The sequence below is a fragment of the Saccopteryx bilineata genome, chromosome 3 (assembly GCF_036850765.1).
Source record: "Saccopteryx bilineata isolate mSacBil1 chromosome 3, mSacBil1_pri_phased_curated, whole genome shotgun sequence".
Classification (NCBI taxonomy): Eukaryota; Metazoa; Chordata; class Mammalia; order Chiroptera; family Emballonuridae; genus Saccopteryx; species Saccopteryx bilineata.
This window is the reverse complement of record NC_089492.1, coordinates 69666305-69686351: the sequence shown is the minus strand read 5'-3', so window position 1 is coordinate 69686351 and position 20047 is coordinate 69666305. Positions and strand designations below refer to the sequence as shown.

The window sequence follows — 20047 nt, the reverse complement described above, 5'->3', positions numbered from 1 at the left end:
GATTGCAGTATTCTGGCAGAACCCATGCTTGTTCATACACTTGACACTTTATTTTGTAGTTCAGTTCAATACATGATGTATACATGGATTAAAAATAAAATATTCTATGCCCAGAATTGTATTGTGTTCCTATTGTATGTGTGTGAATATCTCTACCCAACATGACCAGCTTATGAGCTCTGAAGGAAAAGAAGACAAAAGTCTACTTCCTTTAGAAGGCATTTAGAGAAAGAGAACAGCAATGATAACAGCCATCCTGGAATTTGCCCACATTTCTAATTTCCATTAGTGGACAAGGGCTTTATTCATGGATTCATCTTGCTTCAAATATTGGTTCCACTGGAACCAACTTAGGTTTCTCATAAAGATAGGATCTTGAATATATTAACTGGTAGCTTTGTAGTTGTGAAGAACAGAAGAATAAATATTTGTGTTATTTTATTTTTTTCCAGATGGGAAGACTGTCTTGCAGTTTTTAGTCATAATTCTCCAAGTTATAAATGTCCAGTCATGGAAATGGTAGAATACCTCCCTGAATGCATGAAAGTAAGCTCTCTAAACAATAAACAAAACTTCTGGGTATATCTTGGCATAGAATATAATGTGAGGATTTATTATTGTAATCACAACCTAAATAATAGTAGTTTCCATCTTTAGTTTCTAGTTTTCCATACACTATAAAAGAAGTTAGCCAACAAGTATTTAAGAATCAACTTGGAGTAAAGAATCCTGTTAGTTGTTATGTGGAATATGGAAAGTATAGGCAACAATTTTTTTACTCAAATAATCCAAGTCAGAGCAGAGGCTACAAATGGTGGTTGCTAGCTGCACAGATCTTCTAGATGTGTTTTTAACGAAATGCATGTTTAAATTGTTTCAAATTTGCATCAGTTGCTAACATTTAAAACTAGGAGGCTTCCCTTAAGGATCCAGATATCTAGCATCCTGTACAAATCAGAACATCTGGTGACTTTGCCTATCTGTGCACAGCACAAACTGCTGAGCAGTGAGTAGCAGCTGCTTCCTTCAGATGGTCAAGCACCCTCCCATCGCTCACACCCCGCTTCCTCCTTTTGTATTGCAGCTCTAATACCAGGTGTTGGTTGCCATTATTGTCTTTCTTCTGCAATTGCTTTCCTTGCAGTAGAGTGATATTTCTCTATATGTGCCTCTACCCAAGCTGTGGAGAGTGAAAAAGAAGGAAATCTTACCTTTGGCAACAGCACAGATGAACTTGGAGAGTATTATGCTAAGTGAAATAAGCCAGTCAGAGAAAGACAAGTACCATATGATTTCACTTATATGTGGAATCTAATGAACAAAACAAACTAACATGAAATAGAAACAGACTCATAAATACAGAGAACAGGCTCACAGCTGTTAGAGGGGTTGGGAGTTGGAAGGCTGGGTAAAAAGGTGAAGGGGGCCTGACCTGCGGTGGCGCAGTGGGTAAGAGCATCGACCTGGAACGCTGAGGTCGCCAGTTCGAAACCCCGGGCTCGCCTGGTCAAGGCACATGTGGAGTTGATGCTTTCTGCTCCTCCCCCCCCTTTTCTCTTTCTCTCTCTCTCTCTCTCTCTCTCTCTTTCTCTCTCTGTCTCCTCTCTCTAAGAAATGAATAAATAAAATCTAAAAAATAAAAAAACAAAACTTGAAAGAAAAAAAAAAGATGAAGGGATTAAGCAAAATAAAAAAAATACCAACTATACCCAGAGACAGCAGTATGGTGATTACCAGAGGGAAAGGGGGGTCTGAGAGATGGGAGGTCGGAGAAGGTCCAGGGGGATAGATGGTGATGGAAGGATACTTGGCTTGGGGTGGTGAACACACAATGCAATACACAGATGATGGGTTATAGAACTGCACACCTGAAACCTATATAATTTTATAATCAATATAACCCCAATAAATTCAATAAAAAAATAAAATTACAAAAAAACCCAAACCATGAAGACAAAAGCCAGCCCAAGGAGAGCCAACATTTCAAGAACAATAGGAAAGAGCGCTGAGGCTGGCATAGTCCTTTGTTTACACTGCTAGCCTGGCCTCTACGGGCCTGGGAATGTGGGACTGCGGTGCTGGGTTCGGCCCGGCACATGGCTGGGTGCCCACTATGAGAGCAACACCTGCAAATGCTGAGCACTGACTGTTAAAGGATGCAGATATATAAGACCTCCTGGCAAAGCTGAGACTTGAGAACTGGAACAGACGGATAATAATTAAGAAAAGAGGAGCGACTTTGAATGTCACCCACTGGGGAAAATAAATTCAAATACTAGAGGAGTCAGCAAAGTAGATTTAGAGCTCCGTGGCCCTAGAGTTTAGTCCTGACTTTGCCTCTTGCTGTGCTGCTCTAGGCAAGATATTTCACCTCTTTGAGCTTCGTTTTGATTTTATTTTTGTTAGCTCTAAAGCAATGGTGCTGACACTGATCTTGCAAAGTGATTACAGAAGTTAGAGGTAAAATAGTTAATGTATTTGGGATAGTGCTTAGTCTATATTACACATTCTATTATTCTTACACTGCTTAGCGGTTATTAGTACTCTCACTACTAACACTGTGTTTGTTTATTCAGTATGCTCTTAGTATTTGCTGAGTGTCTCATGTGCATTTTTTCTTCATAATATACAACGGATATGAGAGCAGGTCCAGTTCATAGATTAGCATTTTAGTTTTATAAATTTCATCAAAGGGCATAGCATATAAATATTCGGGATTAAAAATGATCTCAGACTTTCTTGCTCAGTAATTCCAGTTGTTGGAATCTGTCCCAATAAATAATAAGAGGGACAGACAGTTTTATATATAATGATGTTTTCTGCAGTATTATTAATAATAAAGTATTAGAAATATTCACATATAGAAAACATAGAAAAGAATTGAAAAAATATATTAAAATATTTAAAATTATTACAGATTGGGGGTTATTGGCTTTTTTTCTCTTCTTTATACTCCCATATATTTTTTAGTTAGTTTTCTATAATGACTTTGTAGTATTTTAGAATTGTAAATTTTTTTTTATTGAGAGAAGGGGAGGCAGAGAGACAGACTTCCACATGCATCCCGACCTGGATCCACCTGGCAAGTTCGCTAGAGGGCAATGATTTGCCTTTCTGGGGCGTTGTTGCATTGCTCTGCAACTGAGCTCTTCTTAGTGCCTGAGGCGGAGGCCATGGAGCCATCCTCAGCACACAGAGCCAATTCGTTCCAATGGAACCATGGCTGCAGGAGGGGAGAGAGAGAGAGAGAGAGAGAGAGAGAGAGAGAAGCGAGAGGGGGAGGGGAGGGGTGGAGAAGCAGATGGGTGCTTCTTCTGTGTGCCCTGATTGGGAATCAAACCCAGGACATCCAGATGCCAGCCTGATGCTCCACTACTGAGCCAACTGGCCAGGGCTAAATTTTTTTTTAAATAAGAAAACTTCCAGGTGTTTTAGTTTGGCCTCACAGCACACATTTGAGTAACTTACACAACCTCTCCTTGTGCTCCCCCCTCCCCAGGCTGCCCCACCTTTACTGTGCCTGTGCTGATTTCCCCAAAGCTCTCAAACCGTAACAGCTGGACCTGCTTCTCTGAGTCTGGCTTACACAGAACTGTTGACTAGTTTTGTCTTTATTTTTTATGATGCCTGTTATGACCTCTAGTACCACTACTTCATCACCAATGGAGATGTCCTTGCAATTTCTTAAGGCCCAGTGGGCCTGGCTCCCTGACTTTCCTCTGCAGGCTGCTGTCCAATCCTTCACCCTTGTGTCCTTCAGGTGGGGTTAACCAGATGCCTCAGGAGTTCTGGGCGACACACTGATGGGGTCATCTGGGGTCCTGTGTCCAAATATGAGGTCAGGAGGGCAGCCTGACTGGGTAGTATTTCTTTCTTGAGATGTGAACTTAGGACACCAGAAATGTACCAGCAAACAGATTTGGAGTGCCTTAAATAGTTTATATAGCCAAGGACCCCACAAAAAAGTTTATTCCCACACACCCTAGGGGAGACTCTAATGACCCCTTAAGCATTGTCTCTTCCTCTGTAAAGCATCTGGAGGGCCTGCAGTACTTCTCCCCATAATTTCTTTCCCCCACTAGCCTGTCCGTGCTGCTCTAGGCTGGTACTTGGCCAGTGCTGCGCAGCAGTGAGGTTCGGAAGCCAACAGGTACTTTAGGCTCGGGCAATGCAGATGGAACACTGGCCAAAGAAAGACCCCAGGGCTCAGTTGAAAGCTGACTGGGGACAATAAATTATCTCTACAAGATGTTGAGCAAAAGAATCCTTAAATGGTCTCTGTATATTCTCTAGAAGCCCAGAAAGACATAAAATCTTAGGCAAAGCTAGTGGAATATTTCTTACTCAAATCTTAGTAATGCGATTTGCTTCTCAAGTACATGGTTATTTTTCTGAACCTCTTGTATTTCTGAGGCATTGCAGTGGCAGATGCAACATTTTATTTTCTAAACTTGTTTCTGAATAACATATCTTGGAGGTGCAGGAAGTAGAGGAGTGAAAGGGAATGTCTCAGGTGTTCTTAGAAATGGGATCAAATCCTGTCCCCCGTCTCCTCTCCGGCCTAATGTTTTAACCGTCTTTCCTCTCAAAGGTACTTTTAGATTGCTGCATGACGCCCTCAACGGAAGACAAGTCCCGCCTAGACTACCACGTAAGCTTATTTTATCATAATAAATTTAAGTTTATTTTATTATAATTCTTTAAAGAATATTAAAAAATGTTAGTAAAGTTCCACAGTCTCAAACAATGGTAATTATTGTCTTCCTTTGTCATATTACTATATTACCTATTTATGAGACAATGTCTCCCTTAGCTATTCGGCCCCTCCATGTTTTAATTGTTTCTAATAGCGTTATTTAGGGTTACTTCTAGTCTTTATTTTCTTACATAGTATTGCTGAAGAATGAAGTTCTAAAAGGTCTAAGTGATCTTTTGAGATTTCATCTTTTTCCATGACTATGAGTTAAAAATCAATCGAATAACAGCCTTCTAGAATACTGATATTTTTAAACTAATATGCAGTAACTTTTTAAAGAGATTTTATTTATTAATTTTATAGAGAGAAGTGGGAGAGAGGTGGGGAATGAAAAGAATCAACTCATAGTTGCTTCACTTTAGTTGTTCATGGATCACTTGCTTATATGTGCTTTGAATGGGCGTGCCCAGGGTTTTGAACCCGCCACCTCAGTGTTCAGGTTGAAATTCTATACATTGTACCAACACAGGCCAGGCTAATATGCAAGAACTTAATTTACTTTTGTTTGCATAAAATGATTCAACCTTACCTGAATCACTAAATTTTCAGCAGAATTATAGGCTTGAGTATGTGATTTGTCAAGAACAGTTTGGGGGTCTATACTAAACTGCAATTTTAAAAAATATATCATCTACAGATCGACTATAATTTCAGATATCTTCAGTGTCCACTAGAGTTCACAAAAAAGTCCCCTACGCAGGATATCACATATGAGCCTCTCACAACCATCAATGTAAGTCCAGTGTTTTCCTTATCAGCTAGTTTCTACAAGGGCTCTGGGTGCCCGCACTATTATGTGTACTTTAAAATCCTTCTAGAAAGTTAACCTTTCTTCAAGAAAAGACCAAGGGTGTAGCTCTTGCATATTTATCTTTAATTCCCTTTCTTGTTATAATTTGTGTAAGATTGAAAATCTTATGGTAGTTCAACTAGTGAGAAATTGAAGGAGACAAACTGGATCAAATACTTGCATCACTATAAAATGGTTCTCTCTAGCTTGTGTTGTTTTTTTCTTTTAAATACATTCTTGATATAATTTTTGGTTTTTAAAATTTATTTCCTTTTCTTTTTAAAAAATATTTTATTTATTGATTTTAGAGATAGGAGAAGGGGGAACAGAAAGCATTATCTCATGGTAGTTGCTTCTCATATGTGCCTTGACCGGGCAAGTCCGGGATTTTGAACCAGAGATCTCAGCATTCCAGGTCAACACTTTATCCAGAGTACCACCACACTTCAGGCTCAAATTTTTCTAAAACAAACCATTGTTACTTGTATAATATCAAAAAAAGTTGTAAAGCTAGCCAACAAAAAGCTTAGTTTATACTTGATAGCTTAATATGATTGCATTTTTATTGATCTTTTCTTATTTCTCAGGTAATGGTACAACATAACCGCATAGAGCTGCTCAACCATCCTGTGTGTAAAGAATATTTACTTATGAAATGGTGGGTATTAGGTAGTATTTCTTTTTAATGATATGCCCATTAAATTTATTAAAAGTCTTCTAAATAAATGTTTTACTGGTATATTAATGTTACATATTTTTAATATTTTATACTTTGAAGAAGATGTGTTGAAGGCATATTTTGGTATTAAAATGATATTGGCTCTGGCTGAGTGGCTCACTGGATAGAATGTCATCACGGCGTGCTGAGGTGGCAGGTTTGGAACAACTAAGTGGAACAATGAGTTGATGCTTCTCTCTCTCTCTCTCTCTCTCTCTCTCTCTCTCTCTCCCCCTGTACCTCTCTCTCACATCAATGGAAAAAATTTTAATGATGATATTGTTTAATTTGACATGAAATGATATATTTTATGAGACAATGAGAGGTGTTCCTGGGCCCTTCGGTTCAGAGGACATGAATGAAGTGAGAGGTGTGTCCCTGGCAGAGCCATCAGCATATAGTCAGAGAGATGAGCTAATGCCTCCGCTTTTCCACTAATTGGGGAGATTTTAAGTAAGTCATTATTTACTGAGTAGTTAACATTCATTTTTTTTTAGAAATAAAGATGAATTCAAAGATCTTCTTGGTTCCAAAGTACAGTGGATTTATCAAGTAGACTTCTGACAGGGATCATAACTACTTGTCCACAGGTATCCTAAGGAAATATTTTTTGTTGAAATATCTCAATTATGGTTTACCTATTTTTTTGTAGGATGGCTTATGGGTTCAGAGCCCATATTTTGAACCTAGGATCTTACTGCCTCGGTCTCCTGCCTATGACCTTTCTGGTCGTCAATATAAAGCCAGGCACAGCTTTCAACTCAACCGGAATCATCAATGAAACCAGTGATCATTTAGAAATATTAGACACCAAGGTATTTTTCCACTGCTTTTCATATTTCAACTTTTTAAAAGAAAAGATTATAAAAAGTGTGTTTTATTCCTTAGAAATACTAACCCCATAATAAGTTTGAAATACCAGGAGTTTGATGATTATAAATAGCCTATAAAATTCATATAGGGTAGCAATTTCTCCTAAAATCCTTTGTGGAATGAGAGCAAATATAAATAAATAGGTCAGTAAATGAGTTTGGAAATTAAAGGGATTGACATGTATGAGATGCTAGCTTAAATGCTGAAGTACAAAACTTTAAATTTGGTGTACAAGAAAGCAGATTTGTAGCCGCCAGGGACTGTGGGGAGTGTTCGTTAGTGGATACAGGGTTTCCATCTGGGGTGATGAAAAGTTATGGAACTAGATGGCAGTGATGGTGTATAACCCTGTGAATGTACTCAACCCACAGAGTTGTACACTTAAAAATGTAAATATAATATACATATAAAATGTAAAACTCTTAAAATGGTAAATTTCATAGCATGTGTATTTTACCAGAGTATAATAATTTTTTATATAGGTCTTTAGGTTCATATGCCTTTAGTTTTCAATTGGCAATTTTTGAACCTCTCTTAATTAGGACATTATGAAATTTATATATGCCATCTTTACATTGGCATCACAATATTCTGTTTGAAGCAAATATGGACAGTATATAGAAGTGGAGCAAAAGAAAATACTTAATCGTGGGAATTATTAAGAAATTAGTGTTGTTTTAATGTATATCCTTATAAGTGCTTGTCTCACATTATTTTTTGTTTCAGAATTCATATGCTATAAAAGTTTGTATGATTTTAGTTTTTTTATCAAGTTTATTTGGATATTGCAAAGAAGTGGGCCAAATTTGCCAACAGGTAAACAATGCATTTTATATCTCTAAAGTTGAAAATATTTTAATATCTAGAACATAAATGAATTGCTAGACTATTATGGAAACAGGGTATGTCAGAATAAAATCACATACCTTGACAAATGTATAGATGGGAAATACCAAGCTTAAACTTTTCAAACTGTAGAAATCATATGGTTTTAGATACACTCCCTGCACTGGATGGGCCTGTCTGGCACACCTGAAGCAGAAATGTTCCAGACTGACAAAGTTCATGTGGGTCTGTCTGGCTACAAAGAACTTGCCATTGTAAGGGGGAAAGAGGCGAGGGAAGGTGGAGGTAGGTGTAGGGGGATAGATAGTGATGAGCAGAGACCTGACTTGGGGGGGGCGTGGACACACAGTACAGTGTACAGAGATCTGCTGTAGAACTGTGCGCCTGAAGCCTGTATAATTTTGCTAACCAATGTCACCCCAATAAATTCAATAAAAAGGCAAAAAAATTAGATTTTGAATTTGATATTTTTGAACATGTTTATAAAGAACTTAATTGGGCCAAGACACCATTTCAAATGTGTTTTTCTTTGAATTCCTTTCCTAAAACAAATATTTTTTATTGGATAAAATTTCAAGTTATAATAACATTTGTGAACTTTTTAAAGCGTAACTGTTACTTACTACTTTCCTTTTTAAAATGGATGAACCAAGTTCAAATCAGATGCAGGAATGATATAAATTATCTGCAGATCCTTGCTTTGGTTGATAAATGGCATCAAATCTTTAATTTCTAAGTCTTCTATTACTCATGTTTGGGGTATACTTTTTGTCAATGTTATTTTTTATGTTAAATGCCTTATCCACAATACCTCATTGTCTGTAATACTTTACCTTGTTACATAATATAAGCTTTGGGTATTTGCATGATAATAGTGCTTTGCATTTGTCTTACAATATACATGGCAAGTACTTTTCTATGTATATACTTTCAGTAAATTGTCACAGTTCTGAAAGTTAAGACTGTATTGTTCCATTGTATGTTAAATGATTTAGGGCATATTATTTAGTATCTTTCTATCATTTTCATTGTGGAAATGCGATCTCTTGTCATTTTTATTGTTGAAACGAGAGAATGAAAGATGTGGTCTCCACATTTTCTTCTTGATATTTAAGTGGTTTACTCTCCATGACGTCATTAAGAAAATACACCAAATATATAGTTATGGTGATTGAGTCAGCACCAATCTCAAACCTCCTCAGAAGTAGTGTTAGTTGCTTTGCATCCTGAGAGCTCCACGTGCTTGTTCAGATACAGGCAAAAAGGAATTACTAAACCAACCCACAGTCCCCCTGCATTTTTCCTTAAGATGGAATGAACTCTTTGGGGGAAGTCCAGAAACTTGTAGCCTCTCCTTACATGTCTGACTCCCTAAGTGCCAGGTCAACAGAAAAGGCTGGGCCACCTCAAACAATGATGTGTACCCAGGACTCTGAGTTCAATCCCGGGTGGCAGGAGCTGGCTCCTTGGTCCTGAACTCCCCAGCTGCAGCCAGAAAACTGTTGTGACTGGTTACACATATGTAACCATCTGTAAAATGTCAGGTCTTGATCTCTGCATGTTGTAATTCTTCATTTTTTTTCAACCCCAGAAAAGAAATTACTTTTTGGATAACAGCAATGCAATTGAATGGGTTATCTATACAACAAGCATCATTTTTGTGTTGCCTTTGTTTGTTGGTATACCAGCTCATGTGCAGTGGCAATGTGGAGCAATTGCTATTTACTTCTCTTGGATGAACTTCTTAATGTATCTTCAGAGGTAAAACTGGCTTGAATGATTTCTACATCGTTTAGGTGTGTTTAATATCAAAAGAAGAACTATTATCAGTCCCATAAATGTGTAACTGGCTTATTCCTTTTCCAATTATTGTAGGCTGTGAAGATGTCTTTTATATACTTATTAAGGAATTAGGGGAGGGAGGTTTGGAGTTCAGGGCTAAGCTTCGCTACCTCTCACAATTGCTAACATTGAGTTAAATATGTTATTTCTCATACTCTTCTGATAATAACAGGTAAATATTATTACTCACAGTTTATAAAAGAAGAAACTGAGGCACTGAGTTAGTAACTTGCCAAAGACCTCAGCTGGTTAGTCAGATGTCAGCATTTTACCAAAGGCTTTCCACCCTTGGGGACAGGCTTTCCCCACCACATGGTCTGCATTGTTGTCAGGACTATAGTGCCTACCATAGGGCTGAGCCCCGCCCCCTGCAAGGAACATGATCAGGTGAGAAGAACCATGGCCTGGAAGGCAGGAGGCTTCAAGACAGGTCCAGGCAGTGCCTCTCCTTTGGCTTTGTCAAAATCAGTGACCTAAGCAGGTTATTGGATGTCTCTGGGAACTTAAGTTTCTAAGATCTCTGAGGTCCCTTTCAGCTTTAAAAATCTTGTGACTCCCCTTTTAACAGGTGTCTTTGCCAAACGGAACGTACAAGTTAGTGACCAGATGACGCTCTTTATCTATGCAAACATTTCACAGTGAAAGTTGCTGGGGGAGCCACAGGACAGCTCAGGGAGCTGAAAGGTGGCCATGTGTAGCACGTGCATGTGCCCTGTGATGGGGCCTTCAGAGGCATGAGCTCATTTCAGCTCTCCCCACTGATGCACCAGGCTCCCACCTCTTAATCTCCTTATCGTCTGCTAGCACTACCTTTGATACTGAGGAACTATGATTGCTCTCTCCTATTCTGGTCAGGTGGTAAAACAATGAAAGATAAACATTAACAATAAGGAAAAAAAGAAGTAACAAAGGAGGTTGAATGAATAGCTTGAAAATAAGACTTGACTGTTCATGAATTTTTTTTTTTCCCGAAGTTGGAAACGGGGAGGCAGTCAGACTCCCACATGCTCCCGACCGGGAACCACCTGGCATGCCCACCAGGGGGCAATGTTCTGCCCCTCTGGGGCGTCGCTCTGTTGCATCCAGAGCCATTCTAGCCCCTGAGGCAGAGGCCACAGAGCCATTCCCGGCACCCGGGCCAACTCTGCTCCAATGGAGCCTTGGCTGTGGGAGGGGAAGAGAGAGACAGAGAGGAAGGAGAGGGGGAGGGGTGGAGAAGCAGATGGGCGCTTCTCCTGTGTGCCCTGGCCGGGAATCGAACCTGGGACTCTTGCACACCAGGCCGACGCTCTACCACTGAGCCAACCAGCCAGGGCTTGTTCATGAATTCTTATGTCTCCTTGTTGAAACTGACCTCGTTATCTCATCTGTGAAAACTAGTGCCAATGCATGATAAGAACTGACAGTGTGCAGAATACATTGGACCGGAAAAGTGAATAATTCTTCAAATTTTTCTAGATTTGAAAACTGTGGCATTTTCATCGTCATGCTGGAGGTGATTATGAAGACTCTGTTGCGGTCCACAGTCGTGTTTATCTTCCTGCTTCTGGCCTTTGGACTCAGCTTTTATGTTCTCCTGAGTGTGCAGGTGAGGGGCTGTGCCTGTGATTTGTTTTATTGCTGTAAATATTGGGAGTATATATTTATACTTAAGTCTTAATGGTACATAAAATCAATAACAATAGTGGGATACTTTCATTTGATCTGATATACTGGCATTCAGATGATCTTCATTGCAAGACAAAGCCTAGTTTTATTCAATGCCTCCTTCTATTGCCAAACACTCTCTGTGTAATGCCTGACGATTTGTAAATGTTCAGAAAAGATCATTTTAATGATGTTATCACCACTTTATTAGTAGTGTTTATCACTGTATTTTAGTAGCTGTAGTCTTCTAACTTCAAAAATATTTTAAATATGATTTGTATCATTTTACTCTCCAGGAAACAGTTTTTCACTGCATAAGTTTTGCATTTCATTTTTACCCGCCCGTCTTTCCTCAGGATGCTTTCAGCTCGCCCCTGCTGTCCATAGTCCAGACCTTCAGCATGATGCTAGGAGACATTAATTACCACGATGCCTTCCTGGAGCCGTTCTTGAGAAATGAACTGGCATATCCACTTCTGTCCTTTTTACAACTTATTACCTTCACAATGTTCGTCCCAATTGTCCTGATGAATTTACTTGTAAGTAATCTATCCTTGCATTTCCTGTTTGTTGATCATTTGGGGCATTTAATAATAATTGGCCTTAATCTCCCTCCATGAAGGGAAAAGGAGACACATATGAAATTCATTTGTTCAACATTCATTTAGTGCCTGGAGTGTGCCCAGCACAGCAAGGGCCCAGGAGTTGCAAAGATGTACTCACTTGGCAAATACTTACCAAGAATCTTCTACATGCCAGACACTGATCCACATGCTGGGAAACAGTGGTGGACCAAACAGGTTAATAGCCAGTCCCCACATGATTATAAATTAGTAAATAAAAAAATCTGCAGCATGATGTCTTGTTGGTGTGGTAAGTGCTATAAAGAACTATAGGGCAGAATAAGGAAGTAAAGGTGAATGGTGGGTGCCGCTTTGTGGTAGTCGGGGAGGGGGGCAGAGGTTAGGCAGAGACCTTCATGGAGTAAAGGAGGAAGAACTCATCTCTTCAATCTCTCACAGACCAGAGACTTAAGTGGGAAGGGCATCTGCAGTGTTCAGGTGCCCCGACTACAGCAGTCAAAGGCTGGCCACCCCTAGCCAACATGGCCATGCTCTTTCACAGAGAACCTGTCAAGCCACGAGCATTCTGGCCGATATAGGCAGGACTATATCCCCGGCCCGTGTTCAGCTGTAGCCACATGACAGCATATGTTTTTCCCTTATTCATTCACTCCGGTATGCACACATTCAACACACTTTTTTTTTTTTTTGAGTCTGACTCTGCACTACGGACTGTGCAAGGCAGTGTTCCTAGAAAGAAAAAATAATACAAACTACTCAATGTTTTCAATTCAAATACTTGATACAACTCAGAGTTTTATTTTGGTGACCTGGAAAGATAAAAGAATAATAAAGAAGGATATAGAGCCCACGCTCTTCTCTTGGACTCCCTTGGATTTAGGAAGGTCATTATCTGGAAGGGAACTGCTTAGCAGCAGCACCGGCAAAGACATACTCAGGACCCACGTGCCAGCACCCACTGTACTTCTCTCCCCACACATCCCAGAGCAAAATCCACCCAGCACAGCCCAGATTGCCAATGCTCTTCCCTTCCTTCAAACTGACTTGGATCACTGGAAGATAGTCTTCATCCACCCACCCCCCTTTCCTCAGTTCTTCCAGGAAATGTTTGCCTCTCGTGCCTACTTCCTGCCAGCTTGCACCCTCATGGTTCTTCAGCCGCACCGCTGCAGCACGCTGAAGTTTCTCCGTCTTATCTCATTTTTTCTGTGCAGTCCTTCCCTCAAATTATCTATCACTACAGTGATGTTCTGATCATGAAAAGCTGGGCCTGTCAGTGACTCTTTCAGATTTTTTTCTCTGACTCTTCTAAAGCTTCAATCTAGTCTAAACCCATGAGCATAACACGCGACAGTCCTCGTGCTCTAGATCCTACCCAAGTCTTACCCAGCTTCTCTCTGCTCACCGGTTTCAGCCAGACCTGCACCACACACATGTTCAGTGGATGTGAGAGGCTCTCTGTTCTGCCTCGGGGCTTGGCTCTTCCTTTTCCTGGAAAACTTCCCACCTGAGGTTAACTCTTTCCAAGTTTTCAACATTCAGCTCCAGATCAGCTGTCCTGGGCAGACTTTCCCTCCCTCCCTCCCTCTCTCCTTCCCTCCTTCTTCCCTCCCTTCTTCCCTCCTTCTCCCCCTCCCTCCCTCCCTCTCCCCTTCACTCCATCCCTCCCTCCCTCCTCCACTCCTTCCTTCTTTCCTTCCTTCCTTTTTTTCTTTTTTTCCTCCTTTCTTTCTTTCTTCCTTTCTTCCTTCCTTCCTTCTTGATTGTAAAGAGAGAGAGGAACGTTGACACTTTGTTCCACTTATTTATGCATTCATTGGTTGATTCTTGTATGTGCCTTGACCAGGGATTGAACTCACAACCTTGGCACACTGGGATGATGCTCTAACCAACTGAGCTACCCAGCCAGAGCCCTGGGCAGACTTTCTTAACCAACTCCCCCACCCAGTAACTCTAATCTGAATTGGGTCCCCCTTCCTTGTGTTATCCTAGTTTTGAGGACACAACTCAGTGAAAGATAAAAATACAAACAACCTACTTCCTAGGTTATTGTGATGATGAAGTGAGCTAACACAAAGCATTTAAAACATGATATTCATTCAGTAAATGTTAGCTATTATTAAATATTAAGGAAAGAGCAGTTATGAGGCAGTTGGTTTTGATGGGGGCTGATCTAAACCAGAGAGAATGCCCACTCAAAATCTGCAAGTTAAATAACAAAAAAAAGCCCTGGCTGGATAGCTCGTTTGGTTAGAGCATTGTCTTGAAGCACAGAGATTGCCGATTCGATTACTAGTCAGGGCACATACAGGAACAGATCGATAGTCAGGGCACATACAGGAACAGATCGATATTCTCCCACCCACCCACTCCTCTTCTCTCGCTAAAATCTGTAAAAATAATTTTTTTTAAATCTCCCTTTAAAAATAAAACAAAACAAAAACATTGTCTTGTCAAATAAAACCTATTTGCTGACTCTATTTGGTTCTATTAGATTCTCAATGCTAGCTCACACACTCTGGAGTATATTTCCACTGTTCATTCATTCAGTGGCTATTTTGTGTGCCTACTCTGTGCCCTGCACCATTTTTTTAAGTTATTTTAGTGAGAGAGGAAGGGGGGAGAGGGAGAGAGAGAGAAACATCGATCTGTTCCTGTATGTACCCTGACCTGAGGATCAAACCGGCAAGCTCTGCACCTCAGACGATGCTCTAACCGACCGAGCTATCTGGCCAGGGCTGCCCTGCACTATTCTAAGCACTGGGCATATGGTGGGGACCTGGACAGACAGAGCCCTTCTTTTCTGGAATCTCCTTGATGTTGAGCCCCATGAGAGCAGGGACTGGCTTTTCCTCTCTGGCCACAGCAAGCAGGGGGCTGGCTCAGCATAGACAGGTACCGAGTGTCTAGCAGTGAAAGAGTGAATGGAAGTCATTAATTTGCACCGGGTGGGAGGGAGCCGACACCATCTCCTCACCTAATTTTATCCAGCCATGGAATCTAGATGGTTATTTGCTCACAGAGCATTGCAGCCTCCTAACATGTATCCGCCAAACATATATGAGATAAATTCCTTCATTCCCTCAATTCAATGCTTTAACATTCCTATGTCCACTCACTCTTGTTCACCTTAGAAGCTACTCCTGGGCCCTGGCTGGTTGGCTCAGTGGTAGAGCGTCGGCCTGGCGTGTAGAGGCCCCGGGTTCGATTCCCGGCCAGGGCACACAGGAGAAGCGCCCATCTGCTTCTTCACCCCTCCCTCTCTCCTTCCTCTCTGTCTCTCTCTTCCCCTCCCGCAGCCGAGGCTCCACTGGAGCAAAGATGGCCCGGGTGCTGGGGATGGCTCCTTGGCCTCCGCCCCAGGCACTAGAGTGGCTCTGGTCGCAACAGAGTGATGCCCCGGAGGGGCAGAGCATTGCCCCCTGGTGGGCAGAGTGTCGCCCTCTGGTGGGCGTGCCGGGTGGATCCTGGTCGGGCGCATGTGGGAGTCTGTCTGACTGTCTCTCCCCGTTTCTAGCTTCAGAAAAATACAAAAAAATAAAAAAATAAAAGAAGCTTCTCCTGGTCTTTCCAGCCATGCTGTGTGGCTGGACCACATTTGAGATCCTGTCACTCCTGTGCTCTCCAAAAAAGAACATAGTGTTGTTACTTTAAGTTAAAATGTATTTTAGATTAATTTGTCTGTCTTGACTTCTCACAGTAACACTTGAGATCAGCAGACCCACCAACATGGCCATCATTGTTAGGGAGTTACATAGGCTTTGCAGTTTTCTGTAAGGAGTGTAAGCAAAGTGTTTCAAGGGTACTAGTAAATGTCATGCCAACTCCCACAGTCCCCAGAGGCTTATGTGCATTTTTACGTGAGCCAGTAAGCAGGTAGTAACTCGACACTGTGTTGTGCTCCAGATTGGCCTGGCAGTTGGTGACATTGCCGAGGTCCAGAAGCATGCACTGTTGAAGAGGATTGCTATGCAGGTAAGTGTCATATTTATTTGAAATCAGCACCATCCTAACTATGCACACATGAGAACAGCTGAGTTTTGAGAACAGCTATTGGAATTTTCTCAGCACTGAGAAACACCATCCTGTGCCTGATGTACCTGCGGTAGTCAAGGAATCAAAAATGAAAACAAAAAAATTTTACAGCAGTTTCAGCAGAGAAATTGAGAAGTTGCCTGAGCCTCTTTTTATGTCAGCATGTGTTGAACCGGGTAGCTGGCCCATCCTGTCAGTGGATGAGGTGGAAAACAGGGGCGGGTGACTGGCTGCTGGGGGCCCAGGGGACATGGCCCGCCGAGCTGCTCGTGTGTAGGTCAGGCAGGACACGGTCAGTTTTTAGTTGGTGGAACTAACAATTGCTTCGGTGCAGTGTCAGAATTCCAGGCACTAACGAATGATCCCTATTAATAAATCCAAATGCACTCTAGGTGGAACTTCACACCAACTTAGAGAAGAAGCTGCCACTCTGGTTCCTACGCAAAGTGGATCAGAAATTCACCACCGTGTACCCCAACAAGCCCAGATACAGGAGAGGGCTGTTAGTAAGTATATGTAACAAACATCGACATTAACAACGTGACCCTGCTTGATGTTCATTCAGTGTTTATCCCTTAGGCTGCCTTTTGACACACTTTGGCTCTGTCGGCGATAAACAAATAATTGTGCTTTTTTTTAAAAAATGTGCAGGTTGAGAAAGTGATGGGCAGTGCAGAGGGAGGCACCTCTGTCCGTTTCCAAGTGGCTCAGCCACAGCTTCAGTATTAAATGTGTGCCATGTCCCCGTGAGAGCACCGGGTGGGTGGACCATTTAAGCATCCTTTAAATGGTGTAGGCACACTTTGCTTTTCCAAATCCCATGTCACTTACATATATGTGCAGATGTGTGTGTTTGTGTGCATATGTAGAGTGCACATGTACATATTCACAGGTACGCACAAATACATGAAGATTAAGCCAGGCCGTTGCATTGTAATGGAAGTTCTATCTCTGGGCTTCTACTCTGCGAATATTCTTTGAGTTCTTTGTAGATTAATTTTCCATTGCATAGTGTAACAATGATAAAGCCATCCTGAGTCTCAGCTGAGGCTTTCTTCTGACTATTCTCTCCCTGTTTGATTTCACTCATATCCACAGTTGCAGTTACCACCTAACACAGAAGTTAAGCAATTGATTTTTCTGGCCTAGAGCTCTCCTTTGCTTTCTGAGCTCCTATCTCTGACTGTCTACTTGATGCCCTGGTGTGTCTCAAAGGTCATGTTTAAAGTTCAAAAGAAACTTGTGCAAAGAGAGCCCATGACCTTCACTCCTCCCCTGTATCACTCCCTCCCGACATTCCCTACAGGAAAAGGGTGAAAAACCCATCCTTCTACATAATTCCTTTATCAATCAGTGTACCCACCCTTCATCCACCTGTGCAGGATGTCAGCCTTGACACGCCCCCTCCCTCCTCCTGTCCCCTCAGACCCCTCCATCGCCTGTGTAGGCCATCTGACTTTCTGGGTGGTCTATGCAAGTGGCCTCCCCTCTGGCCTGGACTCCTACCGTGACCTCCTTTCTGGTCATTTCACACCTGCCCTCAATCCTCTCCAGTCCACCAATGGTTTAAAGACTCTAAATTCAAAAAATATATTAATTCAGTTGTGTCAGATAAGAGTGCAGAGTAGCGTGAGAGGAATAACAACCAACCCGGTACAAAATACCACTTTACAATGGACATTTTTCATGAGAATTTCCTTATCAAAATGACTCACTTAAACCTCTTCCTGAGCAATCCTCCACTCCAGTGTCCTCCTCCTTCTGTATATGCATACATCTTGTACTTCCGTCTGTCACAATGTGTATGGTTTTGTTATATAGCCTTCTGCAGGTCTGTGTCTCTTGACAGCCTGTGAGCTCATTGAGGGCCTGGCTCTCTCTCAGACATCTCTGCAAGCCAGCCGCTGTTCAGTAGCTGAATTGTGGCACACTTTCAAGACACAGTTCCTGAATCGAGGTTAACTTGAATAACTAACTATTAATCTTTTATTCCACAGTGTATTTTTCGTTCTGTCTTTTGCACCCAAGAAGCAAGACAAGAAATACCAAATGTCGACACATCTTTAGAAGTAGAAATATTGAAGCAGAAATACCGGTATGTATTTTTCCTTTTATCTTTATTTGGAAAACCTAAAACTCTTAAATAATGATGCACAGTATAAGGTTATACTGTATACTGGTGCTTATCTCCTGGTGCTAAGGCATGCCATAACTTACTGAAGTTGCTAGTAGATTGAGAAGCGTGAGTTTCTAGACTCACCAATTTATTTGTTACACTTCGGCAATCAGTATCTTGAGATCATTCCTCATGAGCCATCTGAATCCACACATCCAAGTTCTGAAAGATTTTGAGGATCCCCAGAAAAGTTATATAGTGTACAGTGGTGGCGTGTGAGAATTTTAAGGTTCATTACCTGAGTTCAAGCCACTTAACCTTTTCTGTGCAATAGTGTTTTCATCTTTAAAATGGGAACAGAAATTAAATAAGCCATGAACCAATGCTGTAGCCATAGGAAAAATCACTTAAACTTTAAAAATCTGTACTCCTTGGATGTGTTCTGACTGCCGTGAGGCTGTAACCTGAGCACAGGTAATCTGACCCAGGACAACTCTAGCGCCGAGGCCTCTGTGCACTCAAAGGGCTGACATCAATTCATGAAAGCTGTGTGTTCTTTTAGGCTGAAGGACGTGACTTCTCTTCTGGAGAAGCAGCATGAGCTTATTAAACTCATCATTCAGAAGATGGAGATCATCTCAGAGACGGAGGATGAAGATAACCACAGTTCTTTTCAAGACAAGTACAAAAGAGAGCAGTTAGAACAAAGGAGTAGCAAGTGGAATTCTGTGCTGAGCGCAGTCAGGGCCCAAGCACAGAGCCCTTAGCGGCAGCCGCCGGACGTGGCAGGGCTTCTCGTCTATGTATTCTTGTATAGCCCACTCACAACCCAAACAGGCACATTGCATCTGATTTTCCATTTGTCAGGAGTAAAGAAAAAGCAGAAAGCTGATTGATTCTGTTTCCCTCCATTTGAAACCATAGTTCCTGCATCCTAGGTCAAAGTAAACTATCTCTTTCTAGTTATATTGTCTGTCAGTTCACTCTGTATCGGTGATATCCTTGCTGTTATGTTCAAGTTGGACTTTACCTCTCAATATTTGAATGGGTAGAAAGTAGTTTGCCAGAACACACTTTTGATAAGGAGTAGTAAATGTAACTTGAACTAGAATGCCCAAGTCAGTACTGGATTCCTGATTGATAATGATATAATATGCAATGCCTTGAAGGGTAAAGAATTGCATTGGGTTCTGTCATTTGGTATGCTTTTTGTGTTGGGGAATCCAGTGGGCAGAACCTTTGTACTCTGTTCCAATCATAGTAAGTGGCCCCACCCGTCTGTGCCCAGCACACCTCATGTCACTTTGAGTGGAGGCTCAAATCAACAGACCTTATGATATGCATGATTCTACTACTGATAGCATGTGCTATTTTTATCTTTTTGTTTGCCAATCATCATAATAAATGTAAAACCTATATAGACAGTCCAGTGATTATTGTGAGAGTGTTCATTGTATTTAGTTTTGTGAGATTTGCAAAAATGCCTCCATCGCCTACTAGTGTGTCACATGCCTCTTCATCTTTTCAAGGTACTTCTCTCTCTTTTTATTTTTTTTACTTTTTATTATTGTATTTTGCAAGAGAGAGAGGGAGAGAGAAACAGACAGACAGGAAGGGAGTGTCCAAGGCCAGGTAGGTTCACATCGGATTTGAGCAGACAGTAGAACAACTGTGGATCCAGAAAGGGTTGGGCCATTCTGTTTAATAAAGTCTCACAATGGCGGACAAGCACACAGGCAGGGGAAACCACCTCTCAGGCAAACAAACAGCAAGAATGGTCCCTCACAGTGGCGGGCAGACAATCTGCACATCTGCAACCCCTGAGCACAAGCACCGATAG

At 41.4% G+C, this 20047-nt stretch overlaps 1 protein-coding gene across 1 annotated transcript in view; it reads left to right on the top strand.

Annotated features, from left to right (window-relative positions):
• Positions 1–19622, top strand: part of TRPA1 (transient receptor potential cation channel subfamily A member 1) — a 64114-nt gene extending 44492 nt beyond the window's left edge. The window contains exons 17-29 of the mRNA XM_066264688.1: positions 453–546; positions 4592–4651; positions 5394–5489; positions 6134–6204; positions 6917–7079; positions 7864–7953; positions 9575–9744; positions 11284–11413; positions 11829–12011; positions 15963–16031; positions 16484–16597; positions 18089–18186; positions 18770–19622. Of these exons, the coding sequence (XP_066120785.1) occupies positions 453–546; positions 4592–4651; positions 5394–5489; positions 6134–6204; positions 6917–7079; positions 7864–7953; positions 9575–9744; positions 11284–11413; positions 11829–12011; positions 15963–16031; positions 16484–16597; positions 18089–18186; positions 18770–18974 (1543 nt within the window). The 3' untranslated portion in view covers positions 18975–19622. The remainder of the gene's footprint in view (positions 1–452; positions 547–4591; positions 4652–5393; positions 5490–6133; positions 6205–6916; positions 7080–7863; positions 7954–9574; positions 9745–11283; positions 11414–11828; positions 12012–15962; positions 16032–16483; positions 16598–18088; positions 18187–18769) is intronic.
• The last annotated feature ends 425 nt before the right edge of the window (positions 19623–20047 follow it).